The following is a 21,390-nucleotide window of genomic DNA, read 5'->3' on the forward strand; positions in this document are numbered from 1 at the left end:
GAGGAGGCCCTCACCTGTCCCTGGAGGCTCTTGTGTCCTTTGGGCCCCTGGCTGCTTTTCAGGTTAGGCAGGGGATAGCACTCTCTTTAATTCTGACTGCAAAAGATGGTAACAGGAGCTGCTGCCGGGCAGGAGAAAAGCAGGGCAGGCTGGCTCCCAGGCCTCAGGGTGGGGATGGCAGTGGGAATGGAGCACCTGTAACTGGGCCCATCCTGCCCTGATGCTCAGGGAGCCCTACCCCTCATGAGCTTTTCTCCTTAAGGAACCCTCAAAAGGCCTAAGTTAACCAGCAGGTCCAAAGGTCCCAAGGAACAAGGTTGGAGACGACAGGGAAAAGAGGTGAGCTGTGCAGGACTGGCACTGGGAAAAGCGGCAATTGGTGTTGTAGAGTGTGTGCCTGTGCAAGGTGCTCCAACTGCTTCTTTGGGTCAACTTCAGGCCTTGCCTCTTCCCTATCACCATTGTCTCCATCAACACCCTCTTTCTTTTCCAACCTCTCCTGGTGCCTTAGGAATCAGACACCAATAAACCACAGAGCCCAGCATGTCCACCCTCACTTTTATTGAGTAGATAGTTACAGTAGTGTTCTCAAGCCGGCTCACACCCTAGGCTGGAGCCTAGGGTGGCTCTTTGCAAAGCTGAGGGGCGAGCTAAGGAAGCCAGGCAGGTCAGGGGCTCTTTCGGCTTTCTCAAGCCTCCACCTGAGTGCTCGTCAATGCTAGTCTCCCTGGTATGACTGGGGACATTATCAGAGAAACATCTAATAGCGCACATCTGGGCACCCACACTCTGCTTCAGCTGCATCCTCCCACCCCAAATTCAACTCTTGACCCAATACAAAAGACTTTTTAAACCAGGATTTCTTCTTGCAGGAAAGTTCACGTGGAAACACGGGGAGGTGGCAGGGAGGGGCAAAAAGGACTCTGGCAAGCAGATCCACTTGTCTGGGTCCCTGCAGTAAAGAACCAAGATCCAGGTACCTCGGCCTGGAAGAAACCGTGCACTGCAGGTCTTCCCTTCTCTCGAAACTAAAAGCAAGGAACAGAAGTCAATTGAAACCCCAGTCATCCTACCCACCTTCTGGCAGTCTCTGGATAATGATCTAAGGAAATAAGCTTACATTTATAATTAGAGGATAATTTGGAGGATTGACACTATTTACAAGGGCCACCCTGCAAAGATCAGGGAAGGTGAGAGACTGCTGGGCACAGAATGGAAACAGGCTGGGGAGTTCCTAATCTCTTTTCACCATTGCCTTTGTTGTTCCCACCCTTCAGCTCCTGGGAGGGACAGCAGAGGAATCAGATACTCTTGGGGAACACAGGGTCCCAGCAGTGGCTAGGGTGTGACTGCTACCTTTGCATAATCAGGCAGCAGAGAGCTAAGAGGAGCAGAACAGTCCCTGCCTGCTGTCCTCACTCAGAGGCTTGGGGTGCACTGAGCCTCGGACTGCTCAGCCACAGGAGTGCCCAGGACGGTGGACAGCTTGGGCACAAGGGCAAGGGCAGGGCTCTACTGTAGCTCAGGAATAAACTGGGACCAGTTGATGTTGTCAGGGCCCAGTGGGTCCTCCTCCAGGCCAGGAAAGCTGATGTCCAGCAGGATCTTGCTGAGGCTATCATTCATTGTGTCCAGAACCAGGCCTTCTGTCAGAGAACGATTGGCTGCGAGGCCAGAAACCTGTGGCTCCGGGGAGCCTGGCTTGGGGACTTCTATATCTGAGGGAGAAGAGTTGCCAAAGGGGACGGAGGCGAGGTCTAAGGGTTCTGAACTGAGGAGCCTTTGCGGTGATTCAAAGGGGGGAACGCTTTTCAGTGGAGTGGTGCTGAGATCCATCAGCTCCAGGGGGTCAGGCAAGGGGCCAGAGGCGCCCTGGGGGGTTTGTACTGGGCTGAAATCCAGCCCCCCTACTTTGGCTGGGGGCGTGAGCCTCCAGGATTCAGGCGTTCTGGGGAGGACAGATTTGCTCGGGGTGGAGGAGATGGGCAGCGTTTCCTTAATGGGTGTCTTAAAAGGTCCTCCCTCTTCCTGGGGGTAGCTGAGCTGGGGGGCAGGCTCAGAGGAGTCTGCCGGGAACGGGAGTTCTGCGGCCCAGCGGGAAGTACTGGGCCCCTCTGAGCAGAGCAGCTCCGGCTCAGCCACGCAGGGAGGCAGTAGATGCTGTTTCCTCCGAGACCGGCTCCTCTCCCTCCTCTCCCTGTGTGGGATCACAAGCATTTCCGAGACACACCGGGTTGGCGAGCTAAGCCCACCGTAGGACTTCTTGGGTCTTGGGGTGGGAGATTGGGGTGAATCCTCCCAGGAGTGAGATGATTCCTCTTTGAAGGACGGGGCCGGGGAGGGCCACTCTTCCAAGGGGGGGCTCTCCACTTTGATGGGTCTCACTAAGTGCGGCATTTCCTCCCCAGGCTGGATTTGTTCCTCCTTGATAGACTGAACTGGAAGCAAAGGACACAGCCCTTCTCCACACAGCAGTTTCTCCTCTTTCCCTGGCCCTGCAGAAGGAAGAGGGGCTGTCCCCTCCTCAGCTAGCAGCACCTGAAAGGGAAACAGACAAGGTGAAAGGGAACTCTGGCTTCAGCCAACGGTCACCGGACAGGATGCACAAAAAAATCACATATTGGTACTGATCCTCTTTGTGTCGTTTTAAAGTCTTAAAATCTATTAAATATGAGAATACAATATATGTTGAAGCTGGCAGTTCAATTCTGGGGGTAAAAGATGAGAGCATGTAGTATGTAGTGGCATAATTCTAATAGCATTCATCCGAGAGGAAATAAAATTGCATGCCTGTCTTACACTGCTTACAAAGATTGAACGCATGCAAATTAGAACCTTAGGCTGCGCTGACGGTAGTGGGTAGTGACATTATTGTCACTAAAGTTGGTACACAACCCCCAACTGCTAAATTTGACTGGCTTTAAAAAAAATGAAAACCTTAAAATCATACAAATCCTGAAAGAGAATCTAGGAGACTACATATACAATCTGAGGGTGCGGGTGACCTTCTTAACCAAGACTGGAAACCCATAAGCTGTAAAAGAGAAGAGAGACATTTGACTACATACAAATGCAAAATTTTCCTGTGGCAAGAGATACCATAAACAAAATTAAGACACAACAAACAAACAATGCCTGTAATCCCAGCACTTTGGGACACTGAGGCCAGTTTGAGACCAGCCTGAGCAACATAGTGAGATCCCATCTCTACAAAAAAATATTTTAATTAGCTGGGCGTGGTGGCATGCACCTGTAGTTCCAGCCACAGGTGGGAGGCTGCAGTGGGAGGATCACTTGAGCCTGGGAGGTCGAGGATGCAGTGAGCCTTCATTACACCACTGGACTCCAGACTAGGCAACGTAGCAAGACCCTGTCTCCGAAGAAAAGAAAAGAAAAAAAAGAAAAGAAAAGAGATAATAGAAGTAGAAAAATATCTTCAGCATAAAAGACAGAAGATTATTTTAACAACAAAGAGCTCTCACAGGGGGCTGGGTGCAGTGGCTCACGCCTGTAATCCAGCACTTTGGGAAGCTGAGGTAGGCAGATCATCTGAGGTCAGGAGTTCGAGACCAGCCTGACCAATATGGTGAAACCCTGTCTCTACTAAAAATACAAAATTAGCCGGGCATGGTGGCGGGCACCTGTAATCCCAGCTACTCAGGAGGCTGAGGCATGAGAATTACTTGAACCTGGGAGGCGGAGGTTGCCAAGATCACACCACTGTACTTCAGCCTGGGCGATAAAGCAAGACTCCATTTCAAAAAAAAAAGGGAAAAAAGAAAAACAAAGAGCTCTCACAAATTGATAACAGAACCTTTAGAAAAATGGGCAATGCCCATAAATAAGCAATCCATAGAGGACGATTCCAAGTCACCAAATGTAATGACAGGGTGCTCAGACTTACTGATAAACAAAGAAAGACAAAATTAAACAAGAGGGTGATGGGTGTACCAAAATCTCACAGATCGCCACTAAAGAACTTACTCATGTAACCAAACACCACCTGTTCCCCAAAAACCTATGGAAATAAAAGATTTAAAAATAAATAAATAAAACATTAAAAAAATTAAACAAGAAGATATAAGCTATACACACTAGATTGGCAAATAGTAGACTAATAATACCAATTGCTGGCAAAGATACAGATCTTATCATATATTGTTGGTTTAAACATGACTTATCATAGCTTTTTTGGAAAGCAATCTAGCAATATTTAGTAGAATTTAAAATACCTTCTCACCCAGCAATCTCACATCTGGGACTCTATCCTAGAGAAATGAAAGCACTAGTAACAGAGATCCTTGCAAACATATGTATTGCAATGTCATTCATTGGGCAAAAATTGAGAAACAGAATATGTCCATAAAAGTGGAATGGCTGAAAAATTTGTGGTGTAGCCACATCATGGAATATTACATGGACACTAAAAAATAATGAATTAGAACTATGCCAAGCGACTTGGAAGAACTTCCATGAGGTATTTTTGAGTTCAGACATGTAGAGGCCGGGCGCGGTGGCTCACGCCTGTAATCCCAACACTTTGGGAGGCCAAGGCTGGCGGATCATGAGGTCAGGAGTTCGAGACCAGCCTGACCAACATGGTGAAACCCCATCTCTACTAAAAATACAAAAATTAGCTGGGCATGGTGGCGGGCACCTGTAATCTCAGCTACTCAGGAGGCTGAGGCAGGAGAATCGCTTGAACCTGGGAGGGGGAGGTTGTGGTGAGCCAAGATCATGCCACTGTACTCCAGCCTGGGCGACAGAGTGAGACTCCGTCTCAGAAAAAAAAAAAAGACATGTAGAGAAGTATGTACAACACGATCACATCATCAATGTTCTATGTGTTGTATGTGTACATATAAAATGGCTACCGCTATACATGTATATTATAACTAGGAGCATCGATAAAATATGCAAGAAAGCATCATAAATTATCAACCAGTTATCTTGGGAGTCGGGGTGATGTGGGTGATGGTAGGGTGGAGAGGGGAGCCAAAAAGGAAAGGGGAGAAAAAAACCACTGCATTAAAACCAAAACAGTGTACATGCTACAACCACATTAATGCATTTATGCTAAATTATGTATTTTTTAATATAATTTTGTGTGTAACATATTTTATTTATAATTAAAGACATTTTGTTTTAGAGACGGTCTCATTTTGTTGCTTAAGCTAGAACGCAGTGGCACGATTATAGCTCATTGCAGCCTCTAGCTCTGGAGCTCAAGTAATCCTTCTGCCTCAGCCTCCCAAGTGGCTGGGACAACAGGTATCCATGAAAATACCTGGCCAATAAAAAAAAAATGGTTTTTTTTGTTAGAGACAGGGTCTTACTTTGCTGCCCAGGCTGGTCTTAAACTCCTGGCCTCAAGTGATCCTCCTCCTTGGCCTCCTAAACTGCTAGGATTATAGGTGTGAGCCACTGTTCATGGCTCAAAATATTTTGTATATTAAAAAAGAAGCAAACCCAAGTTGCTCTGAACTCCAGAGTTGATGCTATTTTCATCTCTCTGAAGGGGATGGGGGAAACCTTTCACTTTGGTTACATGTCAGCCCTTACTTACAGAACCCTTTAACAGCGCTAAGTGCAGATCTGATGGCTGATCCCAGTTTGCTCTGAATTTACCCTTCTCACCTTCCCCTCAAGCGAGACCAGTGATACTCAAGCAGGGTGATTCCCTCCCTGCCAGGGGACATTTGGCAATGTCTGGAAGCATTTTAATTGTCGCACCTGTGGTGGGCGCTACTGGCATCTAGTGGGGAAAACAAGGGATGCTGCTAAACACCCTTCAATGCACAGGACAGTCCCTTCCACGTCCAACAAAGAATTCTCCAGCTGTGAACGTTAATAGGACTTACGTGAGAAACCCTGAGCTACTCTGACCCAGTCACCCTACTACTGCCAGGTACAAACTGCATTTCCTGCCTCCATGGCACTGCCCATTAGCATGCTCTCTCCACACCTGTTTGCTTACCCAAATCTACTTTTTCTTTTTTCTTTTTTGAGACAGGGCCTCACTATTGCTCAAGCTGGAGTGCAGTGGTACAAACAGGGCTCACTGCAGCCTCAACCTCCTGGGCTCAAGTGATCCTTCTGCCTCAGCCTCCTGAGTAGCTGGTACCACAGGCATGTACTACCACCCTGGCTAAATTTTTTTTTTTTTTTGGTATTTTTAGCAGAGACTGGGGTCTTGCTATGTTGCCCTGGCTGGTCTTGAACTCTTGGTGGTAAGCAATACCCCTGCCTCGGCCTCCCAAAGTGTCGGGATTACAAGTGAGACCCACAGCGTCTAACCTCAAATCCACTTCTTTCTTTCTTTTTTTTTTTGAGACAGAGTTTCGCTCTGTCACCCAGGCTGGAGTGCAGTGGTGTGATCTCGGCTCACTGCAACCTCCCCCTCCTGGGCTCAAGTGATTCTCCAGCCTCAGCCTTCCGAGTAGCTGGGATTACAGGCATGTGCCACCACGCCCAGCTAATTTTTGCATTTTTTAGTAGAGACGGGGTTTCGCCACGTTGGCCACACTGGTCTCGAACTCCCGACCTCATGATCCACCCGCCTTGGCCTCCCAAAGTGCTGGGATTACAGGCGTGAGCGACCGCACCTGACCAAATCCACCTCTTTCTAAGGCCTGCCTCCCTTGTGTATCTTCCTTAATCATCCTAGCTTATCTATCACAATCACCCTTGTCTGAATTCTTACAAACTCATCAGGTATTTATGGGCCTTCTGACACCACTGACATTGTAATCTAAATACCTTTTTAGCTTTTCTAATGCTATTACACTTCCCTATGTTTTTATGCCTTGTCTACTTTATAAGCTCTCAAGGAACACTTCTCAGAGTGCTTTGCCAAGCTGAAGGTTCAACATTCTTAATGGGCCAGAATCTCTCTTCAGAGGAAAACAGGACACCCACCTTGGGGGCAATGCGGACTCGCTTGCTATGGCGGGCAAGCTCTGAGCTCATGAGGGAAGCCGCCAGGGGTAATGGCACCTTCACCGAGGGCTGCAACACCAGTGACTGGTTCACCGGGAATTGGATAGGCACCAGGTATGAGCTGACCCGTGGTAACAGTGGCTTCATCTTCCGCCCTAGGATGAAACACGAGAGATCAGGAGCAGGGGGACTGGAGTACACCCCTTCTGAGCCCCAGGAGCTTTGCTCTCCTTCTCTGGGCTCAGATCCCTTTGAGGTGGGAACAGAATCCTGAAGTCTGGTTCCCTAAAGCTATGCCCCCAGAACAAGGACCAGGCCCGAGGCCCCCTCTCCCATACTAACGTGCGCCCAGCGGGAGTTCAGTTTTGATGGTCATGTTCCGGCGGAGCTCTGGATTCGGTCGTTTCTGCTGCTGCTTGTGGCAGGTGGGGAGAGAAAGAAACCTGTGTTAATAAGGTAAAGAGGGGATGGCAAAACCCCACCAGCTGCTCTGGTGGCGTGTGCTTGAGTTAACCGACAGCCCAGAGAGAGGAGGCCAACCTGAGGGGATGGACGCAGGCGAGCGGTCTCCAAAACCATGATTAGTGGGCCGGTGGGTGGCCTACAGACACGTGATGGCAGAGTGGCACTACCGCCTCACCCACGTGTCCTCAACACCCCTGGGGGATGCCAGAGCAGGTAGCTATATGCGTGACAAAGAAAAGCTAGGCACAAAAGTGAGCGAGCGCACTGCCGCCCGTGAGGCTGGCGCCATGCGCTTGTGGCCGCTGCAGCATGCTCCCCTGCCACGCCCCGCTCTGCTCAGCGTACCCCTGTGATGCCCATGGGAGGGGAGGGAAGTGGGTGTGTGCCCGAGCCTCAGGATGTTCTGTGTCTAGAGCTGGCAGTCACATGGCCATAGGCACCCTTCCCCACATCATAGCTTGTCTCTGTCCATAAAGCCATGCTGAGCAGTGAAAGGAAAACAAGGCCAAGCCCCGAGCCAGAGGGAAAGAACCTTACTGATTCCAAGTGCTCGGGCAATTGTGGAGACCCTGGGTCCAGTGGCTGGTGGCGGCCAGGCATTGTGGGAGAGAAAGGAGATGAAGTCACCACCAACGTGGTCAATTGGACCAGATCGGGAAAAACACCTATTCCTGACTGATGACAAAAGACACCCCAGACAACCGTCCCTCCCAGGAGAATGGCTGCAGCCTTGTAGGCACTCTGAAATGCCAAAATAGCTTCTGTCTGAAGAGACGTTCTAGTAGCTCAGCTTCTGGTCTGCAGCCTAAGGAAGGGCTTTTTTTTTTTTTTGACGGAGTTTCACTCTTACTGCCCAGGCTGGAGTGCAGTAGTACGATTTCGGCTCTCCACCACGTCTGCCTCCTGGGTTGAAGGGATTCTCCTGCCTCAGCCTCCCAGGTAGCTGGGATTACAGGCATGCGCCACCACACCCGGCTAATTTTGTATTTTTAGTAGAGACGGGGTTTCTCCATGTTGGTCAGGCCGAACTCCCGACCTCAGGTGATCCACCTGCCTCGGCCTCCCAAAGTGCTGGGATCACAGGCGTGAGCCACCGCACCCGGCAGGAAGGGCTTTTTTTAGAGCAAGCATTCCCAGAATTTCTTGGAAGAATCACAAATTCCTGGGCCCATCCCAGAAGCACTAAATCAAGAGCCCCAAGAGAGGGGTCTGGGAAGCTGTGTTTTAACAATGTCCCAGGCAATTCCCATTCACAGGGAAGTTAGGAAAACACTGCCCTGGGAAGCCCTCTCTGTTGGGTCAGAACAGCCCTCTCCTTGCTCTGGTCTAGCACAAAAATGTGTCATTTGGTATTTGTCAACTGTACTTAATTCAGTGGGTTTTGTGCAAGTCACTAATTGGGTGGCTGGCTTCTAACTCTCCCCCGATCAAATGAAAGCATCACTAGCAGAACTTGTTTCCTTTTGAGATGGCTATGACGACCTCCAACTTAGGCTCTATTTAGAGAAAAGCAGGGCATTCACCTTAAACACCTGGTCCAATGTCAAGTAGCGGTTGGCACTGGGGTGAATGGTCCAGAAGGAGACCTTGCCATTGGCAGACGTCTCCCGGACAAACATGTCATGCAGGGAAAGGTTGTGGCGGATGGAGTTCTGGAAGAAGAGCAAGACAACTGGTTATCAGTTACTTTAGGTTCAGAAACATCACCCTTCAAACACATGGGGAAACCAGCCTCAGGCCCCTCCCACTGTGCTTAGCACAGGCTTCCTCTGGTGTCTTTGTAGCCCTGTCTCTCGGCAACTCTCCTCACACTCCACACCGCAGAGCTGTCACCCTCAGCCATAAACCCATCTATTCTACGGGAACAAAGACTGATGTCAACCTTAGATTGTGATAAAGAAAAGACCTGGATAGCTGTCAGGGGCTAGAAAAGCAGAGTAAGGCTGTGAGGCAGTGATCAATAGCAAGACAGGTGGGTCAGAGAAATTAAGAAACTAGGGAATTAGGTCTGGCGTGGTGGCTCACGCCTATAATCCCAGCACTGTGGGAGGCCGAGGCGAGTGGATCACTTGAGGCCAGGAGTTTGAGACCAGCCTAGCAAACATGGCAAAACCCTGTCTCTGTCAAAAATATAAAAATCAGCCAGGCATGGTAGCGCATGCCTGTAGTCCCAACTAGTCGGGGGGCTGAGGCAGGAGAATCACTTGAACCTGGGAGGCAGAGAATGAAGCAAGCCAAGATCGTGTCACTGCACTCCAGCCTGGTTGACAGAGTGAGGCCCTGCCTCAAACAAACAAACAAGCAAACAGGAAACTAGGAAATTAAGGCTGGGTGTGGGGGCTCACACCTGTAATCACAGTGCACTGAGAGGCTAAGGCAGGAGGAGTGCTTGAGACTAGGAGTTCAGACCAGCCTGGGCAACATAATAACCAGCCTGGGCAACTGCCTTTACAACAACAACAAAAAAAATTAGTGGACTGTGGTAGTGCACCTGTTATCCCAACTACTTGGGAGGTTGAGGAGGGAAGAGCTTGAGCCCAAGGGGCTAAGGCTGTATTCCAGCCCAGGCAACAGAGTGAGACCCTGTCTCAAAAAACCAACCAAACAAAAAAAAACTAGGAAAGTAAGCTGATGGAAGGGAGTAAAGTTAAGAGTTCTACCATGAGGGGCCAGGTGTAGTGGCTCATGCCTGTAATCCCAGCACTTTGGGAGGCCGAGACGGGCGGATCATTTGATGTTAGGAGTTCGAGACCAGCCTGACCAACATGGTGAAACCCGTCTCTACTAAAAATACAAAAAAATTAGCCAGGTGTGGTGGTGCATGCCTGTAGTCCCAGCTACTTGGGAGGCTGAGGCAGGAGAATCGCTTGAACCTTGTAGGTGAAGGTTGCAGTGACCTGAGATCTGCCACTGCACTCCAGCCTGGGCGACAGAGCGAGACTCTGTCTCAAAAAAAAAAAAAAAAAGAAAGAGTTCTACCATGAGGAAAACAAAGCACACTTGGCTTGGAACTGAGCACCCGTGAGAAGACCTCATTTGTGGCTCTGACACTGACCAACTGCATGAGCTACACTGACTCCCAGGCATCTTGGTCTTTCCATGAATGAAGTGAAAGGAAAACCCCTGCCCACTAGAAATGGTATGTGACACTATAGGAGATGACATCTTGGGTCATAAGGTTCACAGCATTCTTTTTTTTTAATCAAGATATTTTCATAAAACTACTTAGCCACTCTAGCTGCTGGCATCTAGGACTGCTGTTCAGTGTAGCAGAAAAGTGGGCTTGAGTGCTACATTGAAGACTCTTCGTGAACTTTAGGTAGTAACAGATGAAGTAGTTAAAGAGCTCTTGTTAATGATTTTGCCTGGATTCAATAAGATTGAGTCACAACCCAAAAGATACGTTTATCATTCTAGTATCCTTTGCACTTAACTGCTGTCCCAGATACAAGTTGCAGCACAGCACTGGAGACAGTCTGTCAGGCTGGACTGACCTTGATTTTGGTTGCATTGGGACATATTACCTTCCAGCCTGGCTTGGCAATGTGCTTAAAATAGGGAAAGTGGTCCTCTATCCAAGTATAGATGTCTTTCAAGGTCATGCGCTTCCTCTCAGTGCTGTTGATGGCGAATTGTATCATGGCCATGTAAGAGTAGGGTGGCCGCTCAGACACAGAGTTCTGCCAGGACGTTGATGGTCTCGAAGGTTCCTCAACCTGAGGATTATGACAAAGGGAATGACACAAAAGAGTTCATGAGAACTACCCCAACCCAAGCCCTTAAAGAATATCTAGAGAAACCTTTATCCCATAGGATGGTACTAGAAACAAACTCATCTGAGACCGCTATCTCATAGAATACAATTTTAGAGTTGGGAAGGATCTTGGAGATGATCTAGCCTAGACCCTAGCCAATAAGAAACTGGTTTTGTCATCATTCATTTTGTTGAATTTGGAGAAAATCCAGTCCCTTCCAGTTGCAATTTCTCAGGAAAGTTTGAGTATGTACTTTGATTCTCAAAGCATTGATGTTACACTAAAACCATGCCCATTTTTCAGACTTGTGGGTCAAGAAACCTAGGTCTTAGTCCCATTTCTATTCCTGATGTGTTGTGAATAAACCCATCTCATTTCAATGTTTGTATGAGAGAAATATTCCCAGGAGTATGAGTCAGACAATGCCTGCAAAGCACACAGTTAGGTAAGTTTTAGGCAAAGATCTGATCATTCACATTTTTTTTTTCTTTTTTTGAGACAGGGTCTCACTGTGTCACCCAGGATAGAGTGTAGTGGCTAGATCACAGCTTACTGCAGCCCTGACCTCCCCAGGCTCAGGTGATCCTCCGGTCTCAGCCTCCAAGTAGCTGGGACTACAGGCATAAACCACCACGCCTGGCTATTTTTTTTTTTTTTAAATGGAGTTTCACTCTTGTTGCCTAGGCTGGAGTGCAATGGTGCAATCTTGGCTCACTGCAACCTCTGCCTCCTGGGTTCAAGCGATTCTCCTGTCTCAGCCTACCAAGTAGCTGGGATTACAGGTGCCTGCCACCACGCCCGGCTACTTTTTTTGTATTTTTAGTGGAGATGGGGTTTCACAATATTGGCTAAGCTAGTCTCGAACTCCTGACCTCAGGTGATCCACCTGCCTCGGCCTCCCAGAGTGATGGGATTACAGGCGTGAGCCATTGTGTCCGGCTATTTTTTTTTTTTTTTTTTGTATTTTTAGTAGAGACCAGGGTTTTGCTATGTTGCCCAGGCTGCCCTAGAACTCTTGGGCTCAAGTAATCTGTCCACCTTGGCCTCCCAAAGTGCTGGGATTACAATTGTGAGCCACCATGCTCACATTTTTAAAAACTGAGATATTACTTCCTAAAGTACACAAATTTTATGTTTATAGCACAATTAATATTTACTTATGTACACATGCATGTACATTTTCACTTTTTTTTTTTTTTGAGACGGAGTTTCGCTCTTGCTGCCCAGGTTGGAGTGCAATGGCACGATCTTGGCTCACCACAAGCTCTGCCTCCTGGGTTCAAGTGATTCTCCTGCCTCAGTCTCCTGAGTAGCTGGGATTACAGGCACGTACCACCACGCCCAACTAATTTTGTATTGTTAGTAGAGGCGGGGTTTCTCCATGTTGGTCAGGCTGGTCTCGAATTCCTGACCTCAGTTGATCCATCCACCTCAGCCTCCCAAAGCCCTGCGATTACAAGCATGAGTTACCGCGCCTGGCCAAATTTTCACTTTTAAAGATTGTTGAGCTGGAGGCCATAATCCTAAGTGATTTAATGCAGGAACAGAAAATCAAATACTGCATGTTCTCACTTATAAGTAGGAACTAGGCTAGGTATGGTGGCTCACACCTGTAATCCCAACACTTTGGGAGGCCAAGGCAGGAGGATGACGAGCTCAAGAGATTGATACTATCCCAGCCAACATGGTGAAACCTTGTCTCTACTAAAAATAAAAAAATTAGCCGGGCGTGGTGGCGGGTGCCTGTAGTCCCAGCTACTCGGGAGGCTGAGGCAGGAGAATCACTTGAACCTGGGACGCAGAGGTTTCAGTGAGCAGAGATTGTGCCACTGCACTCCAGCCTGGCAACAGAGCGAGAATCCGTCTCAAAGAGAGAAAAAAAAAAAAAAAAAAAGAGGCTGGGCATGGTGGCTCACACCTGTAATCCCAGCACTTTGGGAGGCCAAGGCGAGTGGATCATGATGTCAGGAGTCCAAGACCAGCCTGGCCAACATAGTGAAACCCCGTCTCTACTAAAAATACAAAAATTAGCCAGGCGTGGTGGCGGGCACCTGTAATCCCAGCTACTCAGGAGGTTGAGGCAGGAGAATCGCTTGACCTGGGAGGTGGAGGTAGCAATGAGCTGAGATCGCACTACCACACTCTAGCCTGGGACACAGAGCAAGACTCTGCCTCAAAAAAAAAAAAAAAAAAAAAGGAAGAGCTAAACATTGAGCACACATGGATACGAGGAAGGGAACAGTAGACAACAGGGCCTACTTGAGGGTGGAGCGTGGGAAGATGGGGAGATAGAAAAACTACCTAGCAGGTACTATGCTCACTACCTGGGGGACAAAATCATTTGTACGCTAAAGCCCAGCAACACACAATATACCCATGTAACATACCTGCACATGTGCCCCCTGAACCTAAAATAAAAGTTGAGAAGAAAATAAAGGTTGTTGAATGAATGATTAACACATATATACAATAGAATCTAGATGTATTATATTGGTAACTGTGGAAAAAAAACAACCCAGACTACACGATTGGGTTCAATTTTGATTGCTAGGGAAGTATTTAAAATTCATATCTAGGCCAGGCTGGTGGTTCATGCCTGTAATCCCAGCACTTTGGGAGGCTGAGGCAGGAGGATCCCTAGAGCCCAGGAATTTGAAATCAGCCTGGGCAACAGGGCAAAACCCCATCTCTACAAAAAATACAAAAATTAGCTGGGCATGGTGGTGTGCACCCGAGTCCCAGCTACTCGGAAGACTGAGGTGGGAGGATCAGCTGAGCCTGGGAGGTCGAGGTGGGAGGATCAGCTGAGCCTGGGAGGTTGAGGTGGGAGGATCAGCTGGGCCTAGGAGGTCGAGGCTGCAGAGAGCCATGATTGCACCATTGTGCTCCAGCCTGGGCAACAGAGCAAGACGCTGTCTTAAAAAAAAAATTTATATATAAACTGACTTTGTCTGCTATTAATATTATATCTTCTGATAAAATTACCTTATTATATTATATTCAATTTACACTGTTCATACTGTGGGAGACATCTTTTTTTTTTTTTTTTTTTTTTTTTTGAGACGGAGTCTCGCTCTGTCGCCCAGGCTGGAGTGCAGTGGCCAGATCTCAGCTCACTGCAAGCTCCACCTCCCGGGTTCACGCCATTCTCCTGCCTCAGCCTCCCGAGTAGCTGAGACTACAGGCGCCCGCCACCACGCCCGGCTAGTTTTTTGTATTTTTAGTAGAGACGGGGTTTCACCATGTTAGCCAGGATAGTCTCGATCTCCTGACTTCGTGATCCACCCGCCTCGGCCTCCCAAAGTGCTGGGATTACAGGCTTGAGCCACCGCACCCGGCCTGGGAGACATCTTTAAAGTTCAAGAGGGGCCAGGCGCGGTGGCTCAAGCCTGTAATCCCAGCACTTTGGGAGGCCGAGGCGGGTGGATCACGAAGTCAGGAGATCGAGACTATCCTGGCTAACATGGTGAAACCCCGTCTCTACTAAAAATACAAAAAACTAGCCGGGCGTGGTGGCGGGCGCCTGTAGTCTCAGCTACTCGGGAGGCTGAGGCAGGAGAATGGCGTGAACCCGGGAGGCGGAGCTTGCAGTGAGCCGAGATCACGCCACTGCACTCCAGCCTGGGCGACACAGCGAGACTCCGTCTCAAAAAAAAAAAAAAAAAAAAAAAAAGTTCAAGAGGATTCCCAAAGTGAAGACCTCTTAATCATTTCCTGAATACCTACTAAGGACAGAATACTAAACCCAGTGCTGGTTGGAATACAGAGTGACCAAGGGAATCTGCCCTCAAGGAAATTTCACAGATCGGGGAGAAAAGATCCCAGGCAGAAAAGAAAAGTAGCTCAAAAGTTACACAGAAGAGCATGAAGTGGAGAGCTAACACCAGAACTCGGCAATTCTGGTCCATCAGGCCACTTGATCCATTTCCCTACCTAGGAATTCCCTACACTGGATCTGAATCTTTAGTGAGGGACAGAACAATTCACCTTAACCTGTCTCTGCTCCAGGTGACAATTCTCCTTCTCCTCCATCTCTTGCTTGATGCTGCAGGAGCCCAGTCCATCAGAACTCGTCTTTCGGAGCCACTGGATGTTGGATAGGCTCTTGTTGATAGTGCAGCCTGCTGCCTCACCATCTGCTAGAGGGAAAATCATCCAACACCCCACTTAGCTGCCTCATCAGATGCCCAGTATGTCCATCAGAATTGGTGGCTAGCAGGCCAGGCGCAGTGGCTCACACCTGTAATCCTAGCACTTTGGGAGGGCGAGGTGGGTGGACCTCCCGAGGTCAGGAGTTCAAGACCAGCCTGGCCAACATGGTAAAACCCCATCTCTACCAAAAATACATAATTAGCTGGGTGTGGTGGCACACACCTGTAGTCCCAACAACTCAGGAGGCTGAGATAGGAGAATCGCTCGAACCTGGGAGGCGGAGGCTGCAGTGAGCCAACACTGCGCCATTGCACTCCAGCCTGGGTGAGACAGAGTTGAGACTCTGTCTCAAAAAAAAACAAAAAAACAAAAAAAAGAGGCCGGGGGCGGTGGCTCAAGCCTGTAATCCCAGCACTTCGGGAGGCCAAGACGGGCGGATCACGAGGTCAGGAGATTGAGACCATCCTGGCTAACACGGTGAAACCCCATCTCTACTAAAAAATACAAAAAACTAGCCGGGTGAGATGGTGGGTGCCTGTAGTCCCAGCTACTCAGGAGGCTGAGGCAGGAGAATGGCGTAAACCCGGGAGGCGGAGCTTGCAGTGAGCTGAGATCCCGCCACTGTACTCCAGCCTGGGCGACAGAGCGAGACTCCATCTCAAAAAAAAAAAAAAGAAAAGAAAGAATTGGTGGCTAGGGATCATTTGTCCAAGACCTCTACCTTTAGGGACAGAGAACACATGCTGAATCTATTGTGGCTCTAAGTTATTCTGCCCCATTATGCATTTCAGGAAAACTGTAGGAGCATAGTTCAAATTGCATTTCAAGCTGAGCCACACTGAGCCTTAGAGATCAATCAAGGCAGCCTTACAAAAGAATTATTGAGATCTGCACACCAAAATAGTCACTTTTCAGCCTGGGCAATATAGTGGGACCCCATCTCTGCAAAAAGAAAAAAAAAAATTAACTGGGCATGATAGTGCATGCCTGTAGTCCCAGCTACTTGGGAGGCTGAGGTGGGAGAATGGCTTGAGTCCAGGCGTTCAAGGCTAGAGTGAGCTGGGATTGCGCCACTGCACTCTAGCCTGGGTGACAGAGCGAGACCCCATCTCTAAAGAAAAAGTCATTTTCCTCCTCTTGCTTCAGCTTTCTCCCTTATCAAGAAGGAAAATGAGGCCAGGCGCAGTGGCTCACGCCTGTAATCCCAGTACTTTGGGAGACCAAGGTGGGCGAATCACCTGAGGTCAGGAGTTCAAGACCAACCTGGCTAACATGGCGAAACTGTGTCTCTACTAAAAGGACAATCACTTGAAACCAGGAGGCAGAGGTCGCAGTGAGCTGACTGCACTCCAGCCTGGGCAACAGAGCAAGACTCCATCTCAAAAAAAAAAAAAAAAAAAAAAGAAGGAAAATGAAGTCAGGCGCTGTGGTTCATGCCTGTAATCCCAGCACCTTGGGAGGCCCATATGGTTGGATCCCTTGAGCTCAGGAGTCTGAGACCAGCCTGGGCAACATAGTGAGACCCCCTCCTCATTTATGTATTTTTTGAGACCCCTTCTTTTGTTCATTTTTATTTTTTTTTGAGACAGAGTCTCGCTCTGTGGCCAGGTTGGAGTGCAGTGGCACAATCTCGGCTCACTGCAACCTCCGCCTCCCAGGTTCAGCGATTCTCCTGCCTCAGCCTCCAGAGTAGCTGGGACTATAGGCGCCTGCCACCACGCCTGGCTAATTTTTGTATTTTTGGAAGAGACGGGGTTTCACCATTTTGGCCAGGATGGTCTCGATCTCTTGACCTCATGATCTGCCCGCCTCGGCCTCCCAAAGTCCTGGGATTATTACAGGTGTGAGCCACCGCACCCAGCTGAAACCCCTTCTTAATAATAATAAAAAAAAAAAAAAAACATTTTTTTAAATAGAAATTTTGTTGTTGTTGTGGTTTTTTTTTTTTGAGACAGAGTCTCATTCTGTTGGCCAGGCTGGAGTGCAATGGTGCAATCTTGGCTCACAGCAACCTCCGACTCCTGGGTTCAAGCAATTCTCCTGCTTCGGCCTCCCAAGTGGCTGGGATTACAGGGGCCTGCCACCACGCCCAGCTAATTTTTTGTATTTTTAGTAGAGATGGGGTTTTACCATGTTGGCCAGGCTGGTCTCAAACTCCTGACCTCAGGTGATCCACCTGCCTCGGCCTCCCAAAGTGCAGGGATTATAGGCGTGAGCCACCACGCCTAGCCAAGATTTTTTTTAAGAAAGGAAAATTATTTTTGCTTTCTTTTGGGTCAATACAAAGGATAAACAGAGATAATCCTTTTACAACATAAACAAAGCAACAGAAATTCTAAATTATAATTGTAACCCTTTCAACAGCACCCAAAGGGGCTGGGTCAAGCTTTCAGGATGAAGACAAGACTTTCATTGGCTCAGGCTAGATGCCTGATTGTTCTGGTTTTTCTGAGACACAATCTTGCTCTGTCGCCCAGGCTTGAGTGCCGTGTGCGATCTTGGCTCACTGCAGCCACCTCCTCCTGGTCTGGGCAACATAGTGAGGTGATTCTCCTGCCTCAGTCTCCAGAGTAGCTGGGACTACAGGCGTGAGCCACCACGCTTGGCTAGTTTTTAAAATATTTTTAGTTGAGACAGGTTTCACCATGCCATGTTGGCCAGGCTAGTCTCGAACTGCTGACCTCAAGTGATCTGCCTGCCTCAGCCTCCTAAAGTGCTGGGATTACAGGGGTGAGCCACTGTGCTCGGCCAGATGCCTGACTGTTGCAAGCATCAAGACTGACCACAGACCTTGCCACTAGAGAGAAAAGGCTGGGCTCCCTCACCCCTTTCCCTGGAAGACCACATACCACAGGTCTCCCGTTTCTGCTCGCAAAGGGCTCCAGGTGGTCTAGGAAGATTCCCATCCCTAGCTGCAGGTTGTGGTCCCAAGGTCTCCAGGGTCACTTCTGTCCTTTTGGCATCATAGCTGGTTTGGGTTTGAGGCTGGAGTCCTGGAGGCTGAGTTGGGGCTCCCCCACAACTGATGAGGATGAATTTGTTGGGCCCACTACTGCCGCTCTCTTTTCCCTTGGCAGTCAGTGCCGTGATGATGCTGTGGATGTCGGCATTGTTGGGGATGGCCACCACTTGGGTGTTGGACATGGTGGGGTGGTTAATAATCTTGATCCCAGCTGGAAACTTGCAAGTGTTGGACTCTGCCACTTCCTTGGAGGCCTCTGCTTGGTTAGGCTCCTGTCGGGCAGGGGATCTCTTGGGTTCCTCCTCTGATGTTTCACTTGGGGCATTTTGAACAGGAAGGGGCAGCCTCCGTCTTTTGAGAATCAGTGGCCGACGGGGGCTGGTTTTCATTATGAATCTGCGTTTTCACTCTCCATTGAGAATCACAAGTGTCGACCCTGGAGAATGCAAACAGCAGCAAGATGTTAGAGATTTTTTAGGCTGAGAAGAGGTTCTTTTAGAGAAAGGTGCTCCTCTTCATATGATCAGGAACATGAGCCTAAAGGCCCAGGTAAACACTCCATGGACTTTTGTAAAGACCTCAGATAATAAGGAGATAAGCTTTACTGACAAAAGAAGGCTAAAATTACAGCAGACAGAAGCAATTCAAAGGGTAAAAATGGGACTGGGCTGGAGATAGACAAAGATCTCCTTCTTGAAGCTTCAGAATATTTAGCTACAGAAGTGGATGGGATAGCTACAAATATGTGGAAATCTCTATAATTGCCTACTATAATATAAATAGATCACTTGCAATGACTGTATGGACAGGAATGGAAGATGCTAGAATAGGAAAGCATATGGTAGTTAGGAGTCCTGACAAAACTCTGATCCCATAATCCATTCTAAGATAAAGCCTTTTAATTTTTTTTTTTTTTTTTTTTTTGAGACAGAGTCTCACTCTGTCACCCAGGCTGGAGTGCAGTGGTACAATCTCAGTTCACTGCAATTTCTGCTGCCTGGGTTTAAGCGATTCCCATGCCTCAGCCTCCTGAGTAGCTGGGATTACAGGCGCCTGCCACCACACCCGGTTAATTTTTGTATTTTTAGTAGAGACAGGGTTTCATCATGTTGCTCAGGCTGGTCTTGAACTCAGGTGATCCACCTGGCTTGGCCTCCCAAAGTGCTGGGATTACAGGCATGAGTCACCGCAAGTCACCTGGCCAAGCCTTTTAACTTTTATGTTACTTTGTAAATAGGACCAGTGCACACCGAATCAGGGAAGAAAGGCAGATTGTACTATTGCCACACTACTGGAAAAATCATCTCCCAGTTTACAAAACCTCACATAAAATGGAAACCTCTATTGAAGGCCCATGTAAAGCTGTGCAGCTTGTTCAATGAACAACTTTAGAGGGTGACATTTATTTCACAGGCTATTATACTTGCTATAATTTTAAAAAAATGTGTTCTTTTACAATTCGTACTGTATTTATACAGTGGCATTTTAGTACTTGCATGTGGTTATACATATTTTAACTTTCTAAGCATGCCACTTTATTAATTTCTTTTCCAGAAATAAGACTATAACCCCTGTCTCCTTACCACCAGAATGAGCTATCATCAATACACTAAGGTGGTTCTGAAATGCTAACAGCATAGTCTTTTTTTTTCTTTTTAAGTCTTTTGTTGATTTTTTTAATTTTTTTTTTTTTTTTTTTTTTTTTTTTTTTTTGAGAGGAAGTTTCGCTCTTGTCACCCAGGCAAGAGCAATGGCGCGATCTCAACTCACTGCAACCTCCGCCTCCGGGGTTGAAGCGATTCTTCTGCCTCAGCCTCCCGAGTAGCTGCAATTACAGGCGCCCGCCACCACGCCAGGCTAATTTTTATCTATTTATTTATTTTTTAGTAGAAACAGGGTTTCACCATGTTTACCAGGCTGGTCTTGAACTCCTCAGATGATCCACCCGCCTCGGCCACCCAAAGTGCTGGGATTACAGGCGTGAGCCACTGCACCCAGCCTTTTGTTGATTTTAATAGATACATGGAATACTCTACCATTAAGCAAAATTGTATAATTCTATTTCATGGAACTTTGGGAGACAGAGGAATTGGCTGTCTCTTTTTTAGGACACTTATTCTCTCCCTGAAAAGCAACTGTAATTTTTTGACATTTGTCATCTGCAGAGTTCACAGGCCCGCCACACCTCTACCTCCAAATCTCAGTTTTACTTTCACTTCAGATCTTTCCAGGCTTCCCTCTCTCCCCGCATCGATCAGTAGATATTATTCCTCTTTTTCCACAGGATATCTAGGTCTTAATTTTTTCTTCTACTTCCTGACCAGCCTGATATTATTATTGCCAACACTTTCTTGCCCGGGAAACTTCCAGAGTGGTCCTCTGAGCCATCTCCATCCTGAGCGGGGAAATCTTGCTACATTCTCAGGACCCAGGAGAAGGGCCCTGCAAATGGGTAAGACAGAGGCAGTGCTGCCTAGTGGTGAGAGCCTGGGAGCAGGGGAGTATGTGTGCAGGTTGGTCTTTGACTCAACGTAGTAAAATTGTGCTCAGTGTTCATCTCAGCCGCAGCCGGCCTAAGAAAGGCCACCCCAGCCCTCCCGAGGCCGTGGGCAGCGTGCAGAGGTCAGACTTCCAGGGAAGGCCAAGGGGCGCTTTAAGTAATGAGACGGCCCCGGCCAGGAGGTTGGATGCAGAAAACATTTGCACCCGGGCTCAGATTCTTCCCGTGTGGCCCAAACCTCCACTCGTGGCCCGTGCCCTGCTGCCAGACGCCCTGACCTCCGCGCCCGGAGGCCTCGCTCCCCGCCTGTGCCCAGGCCAGGCCCGGGACTCCATTCCTGTATCCCGCTCACCTCCAGACTGCAGTCGCCGCCGCCGTTGGGCCGTGGCTCCGAAGGCGGGCTCCGGGCTCCTCCAACCTGCGGGCCGAGCCAGGGCCCCCGGACGGGGGCTCGCGCCGGACCGGCCGGGTCCCCGGCGGTGCGGGCCGGGTGGGAACCCCGGGGGATCCCGGGAGGGGAGGGGGTCCCGGGCCGGGGCCGGGGGTGGGGTCTGGCACCGGAGCTTTCAGTTTGTTCCGCTGTTTGAAATTGGCGCCGGCGGAGCGTTAAGGTCACG

At 48.7% G+C, this 21,390-nt stretch overlaps 1 protein-coding gene and 1 long non-coding RNA gene across 14 annotated transcripts; one reads left to right on the forward strand and one right to left on the reverse strand.

Annotated features, from left to right (window-relative positions):
* The first annotated feature begins 55 nt into the window (after positions 1 to 55).
* Positions 56 to 2,680, forward strand: LOC126930267 (uncharacterized). The gene is made up of 2 exons (XR_007717546.1): positions 56 to 339; positions 2,409 to 2,680. It is a non-coding gene; the product is annotated as an uncharacterized LOC126930267 (long non-coding RNA).
* On the reverse strand, positions 547 to 21,381 carry FOXM1 (forkhead box M1). 13 transcript variants are annotated; one of them, XM_050747054.1, is made up of 10 exons: positions 21,126 to 21,358; positions 18,161 to 18,709; positions 15,147 to 15,295; positions 13,547 to 13,567; positions 10,929 to 11,120; positions 8,928 to 9,056; positions 7,942 to 7,986; positions 7,282 to 7,354; positions 6,919 to 7,094; positions 547 to 2,538 (listed from the first exon to the last, which is right to left on the reverse strand). In XM_050747054.1, the coding sequence occupies exons 2-10, from the start codon at positions 18,660 to 18,662 to the stop codon at positions 1,513 to 1,515; spliced, it is 2,313 nt and encodes a 770-aa protein (XP_050603011.1). In that variant the 5' UTR covers positions 18,663 to 18,709; positions 21,126 to 21,358; the 3' UTR covers positions 547 to 1,512. The 13 variants fall into 13 exon arrangements, with proteins under 13 accessions (XP_050603011.1, XP_050603010.1, XP_050603009.1 ...); XM_050747053.1 differs by having other exon boundaries at positions 7,282 to 7,351; positions 15,147 to 15,298; XM_050747052.1 differs by having other exon boundaries at positions 15,147 to 15,298.
* Between the last annotated feature and the right edge of the window lie 9 nt (positions 21,382 to 21,390).

This window comes from Macaca thibetana, chromosome 11, assembly GCF_024542745.1.
Source record: "Macaca thibetana thibetana isolate TM-01 chromosome 11, ASM2454274v1, whole genome shotgun sequence".
Taxonomy (NCBI): Eukaryota; Metazoa; Chordata; class Mammalia; order Primates; family Cercopithecidae; genus Macaca; species Macaca thibetana.